Raw genomic sequence first — 18179 nt, forward strand, 5'->3', positions numbered from 1 at the left:
CTGAGAGGTACATGGTGCTCTTCACCCCGAAACTGTGGGGTCAGGCATGCCTTGTTCCTCACTGATGTGTCTCCAATCAGCAAAAGAAACTCTTCCTATAAGACTAAGTGCACTGGGGGCATTCACCGAGCAGCTTTGTATTGTGTGGCCGAAAGAACATCCATTGGCCAGAGGGAAATACTTCAGGGGCTCTGAAGTCAGGCAGTGGACTGAGAGGCAGTTGCCCTCCTCGCCACACCTCCCCTCCTTCCCTCTCCAGGCCCCCAGGAGTCAGTCTGGAGCCCTGAGACTATAAATCACTGGGTGCACGCTTGTTGGCAGCTCGTTGGTCTTGTTACTTTATAGCCTGGCTTCCTATTGTGCAACCCAGATGCTCTGGGTTATTATAGAGAAGCATACAGATGAACACAGAATGGAGGGAATTACTGAATGTCAGGGAAGGAAGCAGCCCAGTTACCTAAAGGTAGGCTGATCCTGCAGTCCGCTGAGAGCTCCCCCAGGCCGCTGGCAAGGCTTTCCTGAGCCACCCTGTCCATTCATGTACCGCCGGCTTATTCTGTCTCCCTTGAGTTTTGGGTGCTTCTGCGCATGTGCAGTTGGAGGCTGAATGACCTGTAGTTGAGAGACTTTCCATGCCTGGGTCCATAATTTCTCGACAGGGTGCACTGTTATCCTCTTAAGGAGGACAAGCTCCTGTGCATCACAGCAATTTACCATCCCTGCTCTTAACCACTAAATACCAGGAGAGCCCCCATGTCATTGTTCAGTCAAAACCTACCCCACCAGTTACCAACTGCCCCCAGGACGCACTGCCAGTGGGCAGAAGCCCTGGGCTAGGGGTGGGCTGGTCAGGCTCTCCTAGTGAAAGAGGATTCCCTGAGTGCCTCTTACCCACTTCTCATCTGGGCCCTTCTCACAGCTGGCACCTGCTCTTCTCCTCCGTGCCCTTCTTCATCTCCTCTCTTCTCTTCCTCCTCCTCCCCCTCACTTTCAGGGGAGGAGGACTTAGACTTCTCCCCAGCCTGCTTTATGATGCAGGGCTCCAAGAACTTCAGGGTGTTTCCCCTTTAATTCTTGAAAATGCATCTTCTGGGGATTTGTGTCCTCATTTGAGCTCTGCTTCTCAATCAGCGGTCTTTATGCAGTCAGGTGAGTTCTCCTAAGGGGTTTTCTGGAGTCAGCCCCGAGAACCCAGAAGGTGACAGAGGCCTGATGGTGGCAATGAGCATTGGTGCAGGGCTGTCCCCTCTGTCCAGCCCTCCCCCAGCCCCCAAGGCCAACGCTACACTGATCTGAAATGTGGCCAAGTCCCACTGGTGTTTATCTTGGCTCAAACCCCAGCCTCGCCGTGCCTCCTGCAGGGTGGTTCTGAGGGTGTTCGAGCCGAGTGGTGGGAAGGATGAGTTTGTCATCATCACATGGAGGAAATAGGGCAGAGTTCAAGGATTGCTTATGTTTTCACCTCCTCCCCTCTCGTAGCCTACTTCTAAGCCACTGGTGATGAGTGGTGTGCACTCATGGCCTTGACAGAGCTGAGGGATGGGTCCGCCTTTGTTGGGGCTGCCAACAGGCTACCTCTGCTGGGCTGAGGTCTGCACGGGCAGAGCCTCTGCTGACCCTGGGCCCCAAGGATGGCCATTTGGGCGCCACCACAAGGCCAGGGGAAGCTGGGACAGGGCCAGTGGGCCTCCGTGGAGGGGGCGGGGCTTGGTGTTTGATTCCTGAATTTGCTGGCAGCTGTGGGACCCTGGCCCTGCAGGGAGTGTCACTGCGCCTCCCACTGGATCCCAGCCCTGTGTCTGGTCCACTCTCCCATTCCTTCTTTCCTCAGGGACTTTGGGAAAGTCAAGCATGGCCCTCTGCACTGACACCTTGATGCCTCACATGAGGGTCAGTCGGCTGGAACAGGGTGTGAGCACCTCAGCTTGTCACAGCTTCCTGCAGCCTCAGAGCTCAGCGCTGGGAGAGTGAGTTGGTGATTCAGCAGCCAGGAAACTCCAGGAGAGCTCAGTCATACTCGCCCAGCTGCTCTGCAGTCCCCGTCAAGGCCCTTGGCCTGCTAGGACTGGAACAGGGCCTGTGCAAGAGGAAGTTTGCCTCAGTCCCCTGCCCTGGTCCAGGATCATTGATGAACCTTCCACTCTGCTTCCTCCTAATAAGAAAGAGCGGGGCATGGATGGGAGTGGGCACAGGGCCTGTTTCACCCAGAGGAGATGCTTGGTGCATCCTGGTTAACTGTTTTACAGAGATATTTTGCTCCTGTGTGCTGTCTGCTTTGCGGGGTGTGGGGGTGGGGGTCCTCTCAGACCGCCATATTAGCAGGTAGCCCTGTGCTGTAAGGCTTTGACCTGGGTGCGGGTTGTGGGGAGCAGAGAGGAAGATGTGTGTGTAGCAGTGTGAGGCATTGCATCACACCTACCGGGCCTTAAGAAACAAAGGTTTCTCAACAATGCAGCACCCACCTGGTCCTACCGTGGTCTCTACGGCTTTCTTGTTTAGTCATTTCTTTTTCTTTTTAATTTATTTATCTTTAATTGAAGGATAAATATAATATTGTGTTGGTTTCTGCTATACATCAACATGAATCAGCCATAGGTATACATACGTCCCCTCCATCTTGAGCGTCTTTCCCACCTCCTAGCCCATCCCACCCATCTCAGTTCAGTTCAGTCACTCAGTGGTGTCCGACTCTTTGTGACCCCATGGACTGCAGCACCTCAGGCTTCCCTGTCCATCACCATCTCCTGGAGCTTGCTCAGACTCATGTCCATCGAGTCGGTGATGGCATCCAACCATCTCATCCTGTGTCATTCCCGTCTCCTCCTGCCTTCAATCTTTCCCAGCAGCAAGGTCTTTTCTAATGAGTCAGTTCTTTGCATCAGGTGGCCAAAGTATGGGAGCTTCAGCTTCAGTCCTTCTAATGAATATTTAGGGTTGATTTCCTTTAGGATTGACTGGTTTGATCTCCTTGCAGTCCAAGGGACTCTCAAGAGTCTCCTCCAGCACCACAGTTTGAAAGCATCAATTCTTCAGTGCTCAGCCTTCTTTATGGTCCAGCTCTCACATCCGTACACAATTACTGGAAAAATCATAGCTTTGACTAGATGGACCTTTGTCAGCAAAGTGATGTCTCTGCTTTTTATTACACTGTCTAGGTTTGTCATAGCTTTTCTTCCAAGGATCAAGCGTCTTTTAATTTCATGGCTGCAGTGACAGTCTACTGTGATTCTGGAGCCTAAGAAAATAAAGTCAGCCACTGTTGCCACTGTTTCCCCATCTATCTGCCATGAAGTGATGGGACTGGATGTCATGATCTTAGTTTTTTGAATGTTGAGTTTTAAGCCAGCTTTTTCACTCTCCTCTTTCACCCTCATCAAGAGCCACCCCATGTACTGCCTGTTTATCCTGAGTCCCTGCAGTCATTCTTTACAATAATCCCGTGTGGGAGATGGATATCTTTCTCTCTTTTTCATAGTGAAGGAGACCGAGATGCTGGCAACAGGCCAAGGTTGCATAACTGCAAGGACTCAAGTTAGGACCTTAGTGGCGTGAGTCTGAGACACTGAGCTGAGTGAGGACAGGTCGTGTGCAGGGAAGGTGGCTGGTGCCTGCCAGGAATGGGTGGGCGGAGCCAAATAGAAATGGGGTTTAGGACTAGGTTATGCGCCTAAAGTCTCTGGGCAGGACTTCAGATGGGCCTCTGTGAACAGAGTTTAGAGGGAAGGGGTCTGGTGGTCCAAGTGCTCTAGAAGCTCACTGGCAGAGGAGCAGAGGTGAAAATGCTTTGGTCAGAAAAACCAGTCAGGCAACTATTGTGAAGACCCAGATGATGAGGCCTGAGTTTTGGCAATGGCAGTAGGGATGTAGAGGGATGGATAAGATGGGTGAGGTGGAGGCAAGACTTGTGGGAGGTTTTGTGGCTTGGTGATGGGGCAAAGGAGAGGGAGGGGCCAATGATGGTATCTGGTCTTCAGCCCCACCTAGAACCAGAGAGGAGGAGTGGAGAAGGGCAGGAGACATGAGGTCTGAGGTCCAAGCCTTTGGAGAAGGTCAGGGTTGGAAACAGTGCTTGGGGCCTGGAAGTGGGAAAGTGTCGATGGGAATGTGGGATTGTGGGCTGGCTTTAGCAGCCCATACTCATCTGCCTTCCATGTAGTATGGGAGAGTCCATTTTCCTCTGACTTTGCATACTTTATTTCATTTTATTTAGTCCTTTCAAGTCATGCGAGGAAGTGTTGTCCTTGTTTATGAATGAGGACACAGAGGCAAAGTGAGGTTAGATAACACAGCTAAGGTCTCACAGTTAAGGAGCGGCAGAGCTAGGGTTCGAACCCAGTCCTGACAGCAGGGCTCCTTTTTTCTCTGCCATAATAGACCCTAAGTTGGGATTAGAAAGTGGTACAGGGTTTCAGTGCAGACACCCATCTGCCTGTCTCTTCTACCTCCCTGATCCTGAAGGTTCAACCTGAACACTTTGGGTTTTCCCACCCACAGATATACAAACAGACATGGAAAATACCATGAGCATGCAAGTAACACTGGCTTATTTTCTAGGAGGTCGTAGTCATAAAGTATTGCCTTAGACTCATCAAGTTAGACTTTGCTGCTTCTGGCTACCCACGAGTCATTAGGAAGGGCAGCTGAGGGTCCCAAGCTCCTGGACTGTAAGCTTCGAATATATCTTCAAGCCCACGTCAAGACTGCATTGAAAATGTAGAAATGGAAAGTGCCCTTTTAGGTTCTAGTTTCGGATCTCTCCCATCTTCTGATATTCGATGGACATGCTAAATCGAAAGACAAAATTATAACAAACTGCGCACACTCGCTGAGGCAAGCACGCGCAGCCTTTTGCCTGGTCCTGGTTCAAGGCAAGCGATCCACCTGCACACAGAGCATCAGAATGAGGCCAAGTATGTCCATACCCCTCTTCCCCAGACAGATGGTTTAGAAAGATGCCAGCCCCATATCATCCCAGAAGTTAGGGACAGGGCTGACGCAACTCTGTCATTTAAACATAAAGAACCTGAGATTGAGAGCCGTGAAGGGACTTGCTAAAGGTGACACCACTCACGGACGACCCTAGCCTCTGGACTTATCTCCGTATCACAGCACATCTGGCTTAGATCCAGGAGAAGACTTTTCTAGAGTGTCTGTGTCCTTTGGCTGCGCTCCACAGGATAGGGGGAAGCAGAGGGTGGCTGGCTGGGCCCTGTAACATGAGCTGCCATGTCTGTCACTTACAAGCTGGGTGACCTTGGGCAAGTGACTTAATCTCCTACATCTGGACTTTCTCATCTCCAAACTGGGAGCTTGAACAGTACCTGCTCCTAGGACTGGCTTTGCGTACTGAATGAGACGATGCAGGGCATGTCGTAAGTGCTGAAATGTTGCTGCTATTACTGTTAATAACGCTCTCGGCCACTAGTCAGACGCCTGTGGTCTTCCCGCCCACTGCTGCGTACAGGTGTGTACTGGTTCACATACTGGTTCACATGTCTGTGGAGCTGTTTGGGTGCAGGGTCAGAACCTCACTTGGATGGGTTTGTCACAAGAGCTACCCACTTCCCTGCAGAGTTACCACCTGAAACCCAGCACTAACCATTTCAAGTAATTTCTCGATAAGACTCTCCTGGGGTAGCAAAGTTTAGTCCGTGTTTTGAAGGCAGAGTTCCAGATGCTGGGATGGAGAGAGAAAGAGCCCTCTGTCCCGTGAGCTGTTCGGCCCAAAGTGATTCATTCTGTGTCACATATTTCTAAACCCTCCTCGCCTTCCCCTGAGCTCTCCTGATCCCGTCCGGCCAGTTACTCCACACATTCCTCTGCTGCTTTGCCTGCCGTCCTCTGAAGCCAGTGTCACCGGTGTCTCTGTAAGCAGGGGCACTTGTGAACTGCCACCTTTTCCTTGGGGAGAAACTCTGCACTGGGGTGATTGAGGATGCCGTGTGGCTGCTTTCGATGTGACATTTATGGCCGTTCTCGCAGGAGGGTCAGGCACGGGTCTCCTGGTCTTACTGGTCCTGCCAGCTTCCCTCCTTGCCCCTGCCTGCTGTGTGTTCCCTTTTTCATCCTAATCACTTCTGACCCTGAAGCTAGCATCTGTACCTGGCTATCAAACCTCTTGCGTTGAAAAATACTAAGTCACACAATGTTGCAGGTTTTGCAGTTAAAAATCCTGCCATATTTGTAGATAAATTTCAGGTGTTGGAATATAATTCATAAGAGAAAATACCCTAGAACCTGGTACCAAAAGTTACCTTAGTACCAGCAGACCCTGGGTTCCCTGTGACCCATTTCCACATATTTTTGTCCCGTACATGGCTGTTCATGGGTGTCACCTGAAGACCTCGAGCTGTAGGTACCATCCTCACTTCCTGAGCTTCTGCTTTGAGCCTCATGGCCCTGCAGTCCCAAGCATGGCAGGAGAGGAAGTGAGATCCTGGCTGCCCTCCACATGGCCACACTCGCTTTTGCCTGTCTCTCCACTGGTTCCTGCCCCTCTGCCTGCATTAGGTCATTCCCCGCGGGCCTTTCCTCACCAGCTCTACTAAAGCTAAGATATCTTTCATCCAAAAGGACCTGCTGCAACCTCTCTCCACCCTCCCCACATCTCCCTAATGCCAAAACCTCACCCTCATTCCTTTGCTCAGGAAGCCTGGCTTAGGGGATTTGAAAGTGAATGAGCTATGGAGCCTTGATTTTCTAGGGCAAGCAGCTGATCTACACAGTAGAGTAGGTGGGAGCCTGGAAGCAAATACCAGCTGTAGTGGAGGTGAGAGCAGGGCATGGTCACCTCTGCCGGGGTGGCCGGGGGCCTGACGATGCCTCTTCCAGGTCAGGGCCTTAGAGCTGAGTGTCTGCAGAGGAGGTGAAGTGGTCACCAGGCCGACAGGTAGAAGAGGATGGAGGGTGTCCCGTGCTCAAGGTACAGCCAGGTCCCAACCCCGTGCATGCATGTGGGGCTGCACAGACGGGGCATCCTGCTCTGTGGTCGGGTGTTCAGCATCCATCGGCAACATTTCCCCTTGGCCCTGACCTGTGAGCTCCCAGGTAAGTAGGCTGTCCTCTCTCTGGCCATTCTTCCTGTTGGAAGCAGCCATCTGCATCCCGAAAGCTGAAGCGAAAGCTCTGTGGACCTTGTCCTTCCTGGAGGGCCGCCTGGGTTCCCTCTACCTCGAGGCTGGGGTCCGTCTTTCACAAGGTCTTTCTTCCATTACGTGTAGATTTTCCCCTCGCCGCCACCTCCCTTTACTGAGTTCACAATCTTGAGAGTTCCCTCGTTGGAGCTATTTAGACAAAATGGGATGGCAGGAGCAACCCAGAAGGGATTCCTGCCTGGAGGGAGGCTGGCTGGATGGCCTCGGGGCAGGCAAGGCCCGGCTTTGAACCTCAGGTGAGAGGCACCTGTAGCCTCTGAGTCTCCGTCTGAACTGTGCGTTGTCTCCCCAGGGCCACTGGCGGCGGCCATGCCTATGTCTGAACCCAAGCAGGTGCTCCAGGGAGGATTCCTGTGCCTCTGATGAGTCTCAGAGCCTGCCAAGGCCATGTGTTTCTGGCCTTCACATGGTCCAGCTGTTCCAAGCAAAGCCCAGGGGGCTGGAAGTCTGGGCAGCCGGGCTTATGGAGGTTATGCTGTGGGGAGTCTGGACGTTCACACCCTTGCTCCTTCTCGGTAGACCTTGCTCATAGTGGGGGGATTGGAGGCAGTGGAAATATCACAAGAGGCAACAGATGGAGCCTCTGGAAGAGATGGATCAACCTGGTGCCTAGGCCCCCTGAATCTGTTGTCTGGACTCTTTTGGTGGTCATAGCTGGTACCTTTCAGTGTGTCATGACAGCCCATGACAGAAGGACTGGTGTGTGGGGTGGTCATTAAACACTGTCTCAGGCATAGGAGTTGGATAGACTTGAGTCTGAATTGGGCTGCAGGAACTTGGGCAGATTTCTCAACCTGTATAAGCCTCAGTTTCCTCATCTGTAAAATGGGGGTGTTTCCATAGACTGGACCAGAAGGCAGGGAGGCTGGGAGGAGCCCTGTGTCATGGGTATGCTGCTGCTAAGTCACTTCAGTTGTGTCCGACTCTGTGCGGCCCTGGAGATGGCAGCCCACCAGGCTCCCCTGTCCCTGGGATTCTCCAGGAAAGAACACTGGAGTGGGTTGCCATTTGCTTCTCCAATGCATGAAAGTGAAAAGTGAAAGAGAAGTCGCTCAGTCGTGTCTGACTCCTAGCGACCCCGTGGAGTGCAGCCTACCAGGCTCCTCGGTCCATGGGGTTTTCCAGGCAAAAGTACTGGAGTAGGTTGCCATTACCTTCTCCAATAAGTAATAAGTGTCATGGGTATGGTGAGGACTAAATAAGATAAAGCATGTAAAAGCCAAGTGGTGGGTCTGGGACTGCCACCTGCCCAGTAAGTGGCACCTGTGCCCCCGTGAGACGTGACAGAGGTCAGACCCTGTCTTTTGGATCTGGGACCCTCCTAGGGAGCCCACCACATGGTGAAGGAGAAGCAAAGGGCTCATCTCCCATCACAGGGCCCCTGCTGCAGTTGTGTCTAAACAGAAATTGCAGAGAGAGCCCAGGGCACCGAAGAGTTTTTCCATGGGACCGTGGCGGGTAACAGAAAGGAACTGTTCTTGTACTGCTCAACTTATGATTAAAAACCCAGTGTCCTTCCTCTGTGGAACATGGTGGTTTTGTAACCCCTAATTAGTTCCCGAAACATCTTTGCAAGTTCAGCAGCTGAGAGCTCCCAGGTAAGGAACCCGGGGGGTGGGATGGCAAATGGACTCGCTCCAAGGCTGAGGGAACACCTCTCCACATGCCCTGGATGCTGGGGAGCACCTCTGCTCTCTCCTGGCTGAGGTTGGACAGTGTTTGCTGTCTAGTCCAGGTTTTGCTTAAGCAGAGGTCAGCGTGCAGCCCAGGAACTGTACTGACTGACGGACGGACGGATGGATACGGGGCTGGGACAGAAAGGGGAAGGAGATGCATTTGTTCATACACTGTTTGTGACAGGCCAGTGGCGCTTCCTTTCAAGAGGTTTGTTTACAGAGCATCTGTGAGTCTTTCCTTTCGGTTCCACAGGTCACTGGCCACCTTTGGCCCCGAGTGGTTTGTGGTGATGCCAGTAAAATCAGCTTGTGACAGGTCCCCAGCTGACTGGGAGAAACCTCTGAGACTTTTCCTTGCTTCGGTAGGAAACCCTCAGTTTAGTGCTTGGTGTGTCGATTACACACTCGGCCTTTTAGGTAATGCCCAGGGGGGCCCTGAGACCTTGCTTCCAAAGGTAGTGTCTATTGGGCAGCAAGAAGGAATTACACAGGCCAACATGTGATTTCACTTTCTCTCCTCGTCCTCGTCTGCCACTGCCTCCTGGTCTCCCCCCACCCAACTCCAGCACCAAGTGTCAGGTTCGGGACTCTGTAGGAGTATTTGGGAAATTCATGCCAGGCCAGCAGTGAGAGCAGCCTGAAGCTTTTAGATATTTCTCAGGTCAAAGGCTTAAAAGGAAGTCCTGAGCAGATTGCCTTATCTGTTCCAAGCATGTTTCTCCCTTGAGAGTCAAGGGCTGGCGTGTCTACACCCTGAGAGATGGGGGAAAGGAGCTCTCACAGCCTGCATGGCAAGGGGTGTACTGTCCCTGAGCCTTGGGGTGGGGTCACAGCACAGAGGTTTGCCTCTTTCTGTGCTGCCTCTGGGCTAGCCTGCAGGCAGCCCGGCCTCATTGCGTGACCACCACGGCATGTTTTTGCAGTTCAGTTTTAGGGAATCATTCTTAGTTCATGCTGATTGCGTAACTCCTAGAGGTTCCTTCTTTGACAGAATTGTGCTGCTCTGCTTCCTCTGGGGCTGTAACGTGCGGGCGCAGAAGGTCATCTGCTGGCCGGGGGTGGCTTTGGAAATATGCGACCCCTGTGGTCCCAGAGCCTCCTGCTCAAGTGGGCCCTGGGCTTGGGGGCTCATGCCCACACAGTCGCAGTCTGGACATACTTAATGGTTTTCCTTTCACATGTGAAAGGAAAATGAAGTTCAATGGGACAGTGGGGTGTGTGCAGGGCCCTGGGGCCTTGGCTCCTGTGATCCCACCTACTGCCACCTCCCTGCCTCCCCTGGGTGGGTTCTCACCCCTGCCACCTGGGACCTGGACACCAGAAAGGCTGGAATGAGGTGTGTGCCCCTCCTGGGTAGGGCATGGTGGCAGCTGCCCCATCGAGGCTGGTAGCCCAGCTGCGTCTCGGTGGAAGACGAACATGGGCGAGCCTCTCCTCTCCCCTAATCCACGTACCCCTGGGTAGATGTTGCGACACCCTCAAGGTCACCTGCCCATGGTGGGTTGGGGCAACTGGTTTCTGGGAAGAAGAAACCTCTGCCTGGCTTCCCTGCCCCCAGCTGGGTCGCTTACATCCGCACATCCATCCCTCTTTTGGCGGACCCAGCTGTCTGGGATCCCGTGCACACCTGGGTACTGTTGCTGGGGCCCAGGGTGCCTCTGGGGAGCTGGGCTCACCCTGCAAGTCTCCTCACACCCCAGAGAGAGCAAGACCAGAAAGAGCACGTAACAAGTATCATGACGTGCTCAACATCATGTACATACTTAAAGCCACTGAACTATGCGCTTAAAGAGAGTTAAGATAGTAACTTCTATGTATATTTTATCACAATAAAACATATCTATAAGGTGTTTTAAAACAAGAAACATCATGACAAGTGGAGAGAGAGAGACCAGGAAAGAAAAAGCTTGAGATTTTAGTAATGCTAATAGGCACTTTTTTCCTGCTTTTTGCACAAAGGGTCCCACTTGCTCATTTTGTACTGAGCTTCCCTGGTGGCTCAAGATGGTGAAGAATCTGCCTGCAATGTGGTAGACCAGGGTCTTATCCCTGGGTTAGGAAGATCCCCCGGAGAAGGGAATGGCAACCCACTTGCCTGGAGAATCCTCATGGACAGAGGAGCCTGGCGGTCTACAATCCATGGGGTTGCAAAGAGCTGGACACAATTTAGTGACTAAACCACCACCACTCTGTATTATGTTGCTTCGACTGCCTGTTGGCCACTTTGTAAAACTATCAACTCTTTCCCTTGAGAAGGACCCATCCTTGAAGGCTGAGAAGTTGGCTGCTGGCCAGACTCTCACCTGTCTTCTTTTCTTCCTCTTCACAGGTATTTTCTTGGCCGTGTGCCAGGCCCTGGAGAACAGCACATCCGCCCTGAGTGGTGAGTCCCATCCCATCCCCTCCACGTGGGGTGGTGTATGGAGAACGGATGGGAGCAGCCCCTGGCTGCTTTGTGGAGCCTCTGCTACAAGCTTCCCCCCGGCCTCCTGCCTGCTGAGCTCCCATGCATCTGCCTCCTGCACGTTGTCCCAGGGCCTGGGGAGTGCTCCTGGGAGGTCTTAACCGCCGGCCCACAGCGACCGTTCCCTGCTCGCCGAGGGTGCGCCCTCTCCCAGCTCTGATCCCAGCACAGTCCCTGTGGGCAAGGGTGCTGGCAAGCTGAGCCTCATAATCCATCTACAGAAGAACCCAGAATCCTAAACCCTCTTGTCTCCTTCTGCCTGGGAATCTTTGTTTAGTTATTAATACTTTCCAGTTTCTCCTTGGACATTTGTAGTTGCATTTCCTTTTTTGCATTTTGAGATCCTGGGTCAACAGATTGGAAAGTTGGGAAACGTTGGTGGCAAACTACTCGTGGGCAGAGGCTGACAAAAGCGTCCCCTGCGACATTTGCTCACAGCTCTTAGCATTTGTCCATGTGCACTAATATTTTTATACAATTAGTCGTGGTGAAGAAGTGATTTGGGTGCCTGCTTTTTAAATTCAGGGTTTGGAGTTGTGCTTTTTTCCATGTGGCTAGAATGTCTTGAAATGTATCCTTTTAAAATGTCATAATGTTTCATTCAAGTGGACACGTGTTACAATTAGGCTTTTCCCATGGGATATTTTTGTTGTCTTCAGTTTGAATTATAATGCTCCTTCTTGATGCCTAGAAACTATTTCCTTCTTTTGGATTCTTTCCTTGGGACATAGCTCTAGGAGCAAGAGTGTATATTTACGACTCTTGTAACAAACTGCTAAGTAGCTTTCCAAATGAATTGAGCTGGTTTTTATGTCAGCAGTGTACCAGTCTGCCAGTTTCTCTGTTCGCTCGTTGACATAATGTTCCCATCTGTTACTGCAGTGGCCCCCACTGCATCTCCCTAGTTATTTCAGGGAGGTGCCAGGGCAGGAGGTGGTGCTCTGTATTCATACATCCTCAGACCACCACACAGTGTTCCTGGTACTTAGCTCTTCTCCAAAGCTTTCCGTCCAAACATAGTAGATGCTGCTGCTGCTCCCACTGGATACTAGCGCTTCTGCAACCCCACAGTCTCCGCCTGGAGCTGTTCTCCTTGATGCACTTGAACCCTTAAGGTGTCTGATGCCACAGAAGAAACTGCCTCTTGCCCTGTGTGTTATACTTCGTTGGGACTGGGGGTGGAAGCGCCCGTCCCTTCCAAAGCAGTGCGTTGGCAGTCCAGGGTCTACTCGAGTTTCCATGAAGTAGTTCTTTCACTTTTTAACTACTTCCCCCATCACAAAGGGCTCAGATGTGCATATACAGGGGGGAGGGGATAGCTTTGTGACCCTTGCTAGTTTCACAGTTGACCCAGCCCTCATCCTGGGATGCATTTACCCTCCGGGTGCACCCCCAGCCCATCGTGGTCCTCACTGTAGGACCTGGTGGGCCAACAGCCGGGTTCTCCTCTGAGTCACTTGTAGGTGACAGTTTGTGGTGATGCAGAGGCTGATGCTGCCCCCAGGGAGACGGTTATCTTACCCCCTACTCCCATTCCATCCATCACACAGGAAAGCTAGGGGATGTTGTACCTGAGCCAGTCCCCTTAGGGGCCTGCCATGGCTCCTGCTGAGGCCCCTTAGGGTTCCCTAGGCTCTTCTGGGCAGACGTGGGAAACCTGTGATATTTATCCAGAAAATGATATTTATCCAGAAAATGCTTGCTGCGGTCATGACCGACCTCTGCTCCGTGTTTCTTTTCTGGCCTTGCTTCTGTGAGACGGTCTCAGGTTGATATCGGACATACTCTCCCCCTGAGGACTCAGGTTCAGAAAACAGTAGGTGGGCCTGCCCGTTTGCACACAACCCTGTAACTGGCTGAGTACTGCTGTGTGGCCCACTGTGGTGGGTGAGAGCTGGGGTAGAGCCACACCTTCTAATGTGCAAGGGGCATTGAGATCTTGGCATTGGTTGGTGACATGTGGGAGCGGGCAGGGGGCCCGCCACTCTGGCCTCTTGCACTGCTCTCTGATGGGTCACTTAGCTGTGGTACTTGTGCCCCAGAGAGGTTAATGGAATAGTTCTTTCCATGTTTGCTTGCTCTCTGCCCTGCCCTGCTGGACCAAGATATGAATCCAGAGAGAGCTGGGTTAGTTAGTAGACAAGTCCAAATGGTGATGGCCATGTCAGAGCCACTTGTCCAGGAGCTAGGGCTTTGTGACTAAATCAGGCTTGTTTGCTCAACTTTCTTTCCCTTTAGGGTGACCTTCCCATTTTCTGGAAGACTCCCCAGGCCCTTGTAGGCCTTGCCCACCCCACCCGAACTCTGTCCTCTCCGGACATTTCATGGCTGAAATCCTGTTGTGGGTACAGCTCAAACTGGAGACCCCACCAGTCACACCCACTACACTAGCATTGAAATATATGTGTGTTTACCTCTTGGCTAATTCAGCAAGCAAAACTATTTGTTAATGTTTATAATATAAATCTTCATACATAGAAAAGAAGAAATAATAGCAACATCAATCCCCATGTATCCATCACCCAACTTCAACAACTAGCATCTCTCTGCCATTTTTCCTTCATCTATTTTCTCACCTTTTTGAGTTTGCTCTTTGTTGGTGTAGTTTGGTCTAACTAAATAGCGAGATCTCTCTCTCTCCACACACACACGCACCCACACACACATATATGTGTGTGGATTCTCATGCAGGCTAAAGTTTGAGAACCACTGTGCTACTATAATTTAAATTTTTTTTGGATTGGAACCTGTAATGATAAATGCATTTAAAACAGTATCCCACTACCATCCATATTACATTCTCTCTATTTATATGACTGCAACCAAATTTCCATGAAACAATAGTAACCCTGAATATAGGTTACTGTGATGTTTTCTTAGATTAGAAAACTGTTATGTTTTCTAATCTGTACCATCTCATTCCATTTCGTTGAGAAATATGAGTCATAACTCCTTAAATTAATTTTACAATCCACTAATGTGCTATGACCTGCAGTATGAAGAACACTGATCTCATGTCCTGTCCTGTGCTACAGAGGCTGGGATATTAAAATCTATGTTCTGAAGACTCCCTTGCAAACTGTGACACTGAAAAACAGGCTAAAAAATTTATTCAAAATTTAGAAATAGACAAAAGGATGACTACATATCTTTGCAAAGTCATACTGGGATATTGGCAATATACTTATTGCCTGAAGGTCAATTCTTTTTAAAATTAATTTATTTACTTATTTATTACTAATTCTTTAGGTCAGTGGTTCTCAAACTTTCATTAAGCATCAGAATGCCCTGGAGGGCTTTTAAACCCATAATGCTGCATCTTATCCCAGAGTTTCTGATTCAGTAGGTCTTGAGTGCGGCTTAAGTAATTGTATGTCTAACAGGATCCCAGTGATGCTGGTGCTGTTGGTCTGGGGAGCACACTAGAATCATTGCTCTAGAGTAACATACCTGCGCCCTGCCACGCGTTGGGACTGGGTGCAGAGTGCCCTTCTTCGTAGGACATGGGCACGGCCTGAAAGGCGGCCGCCCCCTCATGGGTCACGCACCACACATTCGTGGGGAACGTGGTGCTAAACCATTGATAGGTGACCTGCTTCTGGGTGGCGTTTCATACTAGTGAAAGTCAGCCCTGGACACAATGGTTTGAAAAATAAAGAGAAGAAGAGTATTTTAAAAAGAAGGATTATTTTTCTTTAATAAAAATTTTTAAAAATAAAAAAATAGAGTAACATGCCATTGCCTGATTTACTATTTATTAAGGTGAGGATTCTGTACAGTTGCAAGTTAACTTGTAGAAGTTGCCAGTGATTTCTGTCAGTAGAAATACAAATAATTGCTGTCCCATGAAAAAGATAATTTCAATAGTTTTATTCTCTTGTAAGACATTCACCTGTTTTATATTTCAGCAATTTATCGATCTTATTTCAGCATTCTTCCTTTCAGTGACAGTATATACTAGTCTCTCAGATCCTTCTTTGAGCTAGCATTAATACATACTTTCATTAACAAGTTAAATAAATCTTTGTGTTAAAATAAACTTTTACATGCATAACAACAACAACAACAAAAAACATAATCCATTTCTCTTGTGACTATTACTTGTGTCTAACAGATAAGAACTTTTAAAATGGAACCATAGTTCAGTTACACTAACAAAAACAATAGTAATTCTTTTTTATTAGATTCTTAAATATGGAGGGTAGATGATGCTGAACTCAAATTTGTGGCATTTTATTTAATTCACATTGCCTTTGATGTTTTCATATTTTGCTTTCTAGTTATATTTCCTTTCAGGTCAACACTGCTTTTATAAAATGTACTCATTTGTATACTGGGTGACTGACTTTCACATCTAGGAGTGAAGGCAGTGAAGGGAGTCCCTCCTAACCCTTATGCTCTGGAGGTTGGTGGGCTCATTTACTGAAACTATCTAGGTGTGAAGATGGGTAATTTTAGGATAGAAGCTACGAGAGCTTCACCACATGCAGATCTCTTCACTCTGAGAGTTAATTGCAATGAGAAATAGTAATGAACACAAGAAGGTTTTCGTGCATTCCTGATTGATGGTGCTGGAACAAAGGACGGCAGACTTACTCAGAATTAAGCTCTAACATTTTGATGGAGCAGCATAGACAGAAAATTGCAAACTCCATATGCCAATCAAAAGTGGAATATGAACTTGAAGGAACAGGGGCTGATCCCATGTGGCATTCTTGTGCTTTCCCCCCAAAAAAGTCCCGTGGCCTCATGACTTCATAGTTGCTCTTGGCTTTCTTGTTTGAGATTTCATTGGCTTCTTTCAATCCTCCTTTTTATAACCCCCCAAATGTGGAGGGTAGATGATGCCAGAGGCATGGAAACTGGCATTATTATCATCAGAAATGCTTCTCAGACATTTGCTTCGGGTGGGACATTGGAGGGATACATGCCTGGAGGCTGGAGGTTGGGAGCCCTGCGTGTTAGACCCATCTGGTCTCAGTTCTGCCGTGTCCTCAGGCAAGTTATCATCTGGTTCCTGTTTGGATGTTGGCCTTGACTTAGGAATGACCTGTGAAGATTTTCACATGACCACTCTGATGGATTGATGGAGACTGCTTAGAAAGCTTTGATGAGGATTTTGAAGGCAGCCTTCAAAGTATCATTTCAGTTCAGTTGCTCAGTCGTGTCCGATTCTTTGTGACCTCATGGGCTGCAGCACACAAGGCTTCCCTGTCCATCACCAACTCTCGGAGCTTACTCAAACTCATGTCCATCAAGTCGGTGATCCTATCCAACCATCTCATCCTCTGTTGTCCCCTTCTCCTCCTGCCTTCAGTCTTTCCCAGCATCAGGGTCTTTTCCAATGAGTCAGTTCTTTGCATCAGGTGGCCAAAGTATTGGAGTTTCAGCTTTGGCATCAGTCCTTCCAATGAATATTCAGGATTGATTTCCTTTAGGATTGACTGGTTGGCTCTCCTTGCAGTCCAAGGGACTCTCAAGAGTCTTCTCCAACACCACAGTTCAAAAGCATCAATTCTTTGGCGCTCAGCTTTCTTTATAGTCCAACTCTCACATCCATACATGACCACTGGAAAAACCATAGCCTTGACTAGACGGACCTTTGTTGGCAAAGTAATGTTCGGAATGTATGGCGGTGGTCAAACTTGCCATGACCCTCAGATACGCTGGTGGTGGTGTGACTGCCCTGTGTCTCGTTCTCTCGGAGCCAGATGCTACTTTACATTCAGGTTCTAACATTACGGGCTTTTCAGGTGGTGCGGTGGTAAAAAAAAAACCCACCTGCCAATGCAGGAGACGCAAGAAACTTGTGTTCAGTCCCTGGATTGGGAAGATCCTCTGGAGTAGGAAATGGCAACCTACTCCAGTACTGTCACCTGGAAAATTCCACAGACTGAGGAGTCTGGTGAGCCCCAGTCCGTGGGGTTGCAAAGAGTCAGATGTGACTGAGTAACTGAGTGTGTGTGCACGCATGCATACACACACACACAGGCTACGTTGTAGTTGCTGGACAACTTCTCTGTCCTTGTCTCCAGCACAAAGGTGACCCCACAGTGAGAGCCTCGCAGTGACAGACGGCAACCACAGCTGACTGTTTAGTGTGTGATTTAGAAAATCATTGCTCTAAAAAGTCGGTGGTCTGTGGGCCAGGACAGAAAATTTGTATCTGGTTGGTTGTCAGTTTGTAAAGCTTGCAGAGGAACATTAGCTGGAGGCGAGGTGAGGATGCCAGCACCTGCAGCTTAGAACCTCACACCTTCGTGAGGAAAGAGTCACGGCCTGTCTTCAAAGGCAGCTTTTCATGCCCCTGACTGGGGACAGAATGCACCCTGGTTAAGTTGTTGGGTGGCTGCTTGCTTAACCCTGCACCATGTTGCCTCGTTCCCAGGCTGCCCATCTGGTTCTCATATTTTCATGAGACTCATTCTAATGATTCAGGGGTGTGGTGAGGGCCTTGCTCAGACACCTGGGAGCCAAGCTCCTACTGTTCTTTGCCTAATTCCTGGGTGATTCAGGGTGGTTCTCTAAACCTCTGAATTTCTGCTCCTTCCTCTAGCCTGTGTCTACTGACACCCACTTGGAACCAGGCAATGTTGGAAACCTTACTTAATTTAGCATCTGGGAGACTTTTCAAAGGTGATGATGAAAGACCATGGAACATTCATGGTGGCGTCATTCAGAGGGATGGTCCCTCTTATCAGCTTGCATGGGGAGACGGTGGTCGGATTTGGTGGGGGCTTTGGGTTTAACTGTTAAGGGCAAGTTTGGGCTGGGGGTGTGGAGGGAGGGCAAATCAGATTATAGGGAGCAGTCTTTGAAGACACTACTTTGTTTGGAAAACAGGTAGAACACAGGTCAGCCAGCAAGCCAGGGATCTGGTTATTG

At 49.8% G+C, this 18179-nt stretch overlaps 1 protein-coding gene across 2 annotated transcripts in view; it reads left to right on the top strand.

The window, feature by feature from the left end:
- The window catches only part of TGFA (transforming growth factor alpha), a 118841-nt gene that overhangs the window by 26492 nt on the left and 74170 nt on the right, over nucleotides 1-18179 (top strand). For both annotated transcript variants that reach the window (XM_061431993.1, XM_061431992.1), the window contains exon 2: nucleotides 11160-11213. In XM_061431993.1, coding sequence (XP_061287977.1) covers nucleotides 11160-11213 — 54 coding nt within the window. The remainder of the gene's footprint in view (nucleotides 1-11159; nucleotides 11214-18179) is intronic.

The sequence above is a fragment of the Bos javanicus genome, chromosome 11, assembly GCF_032452875.1.
Source record: "Bos javanicus breed banteng chromosome 11, ARS-OSU_banteng_1.0, whole genome shotgun sequence".
NCBI lineage: Eukaryota > Metazoa > Chordata > Mammalia > Artiodactyla > Bovidae > Bos > Bos javanicus.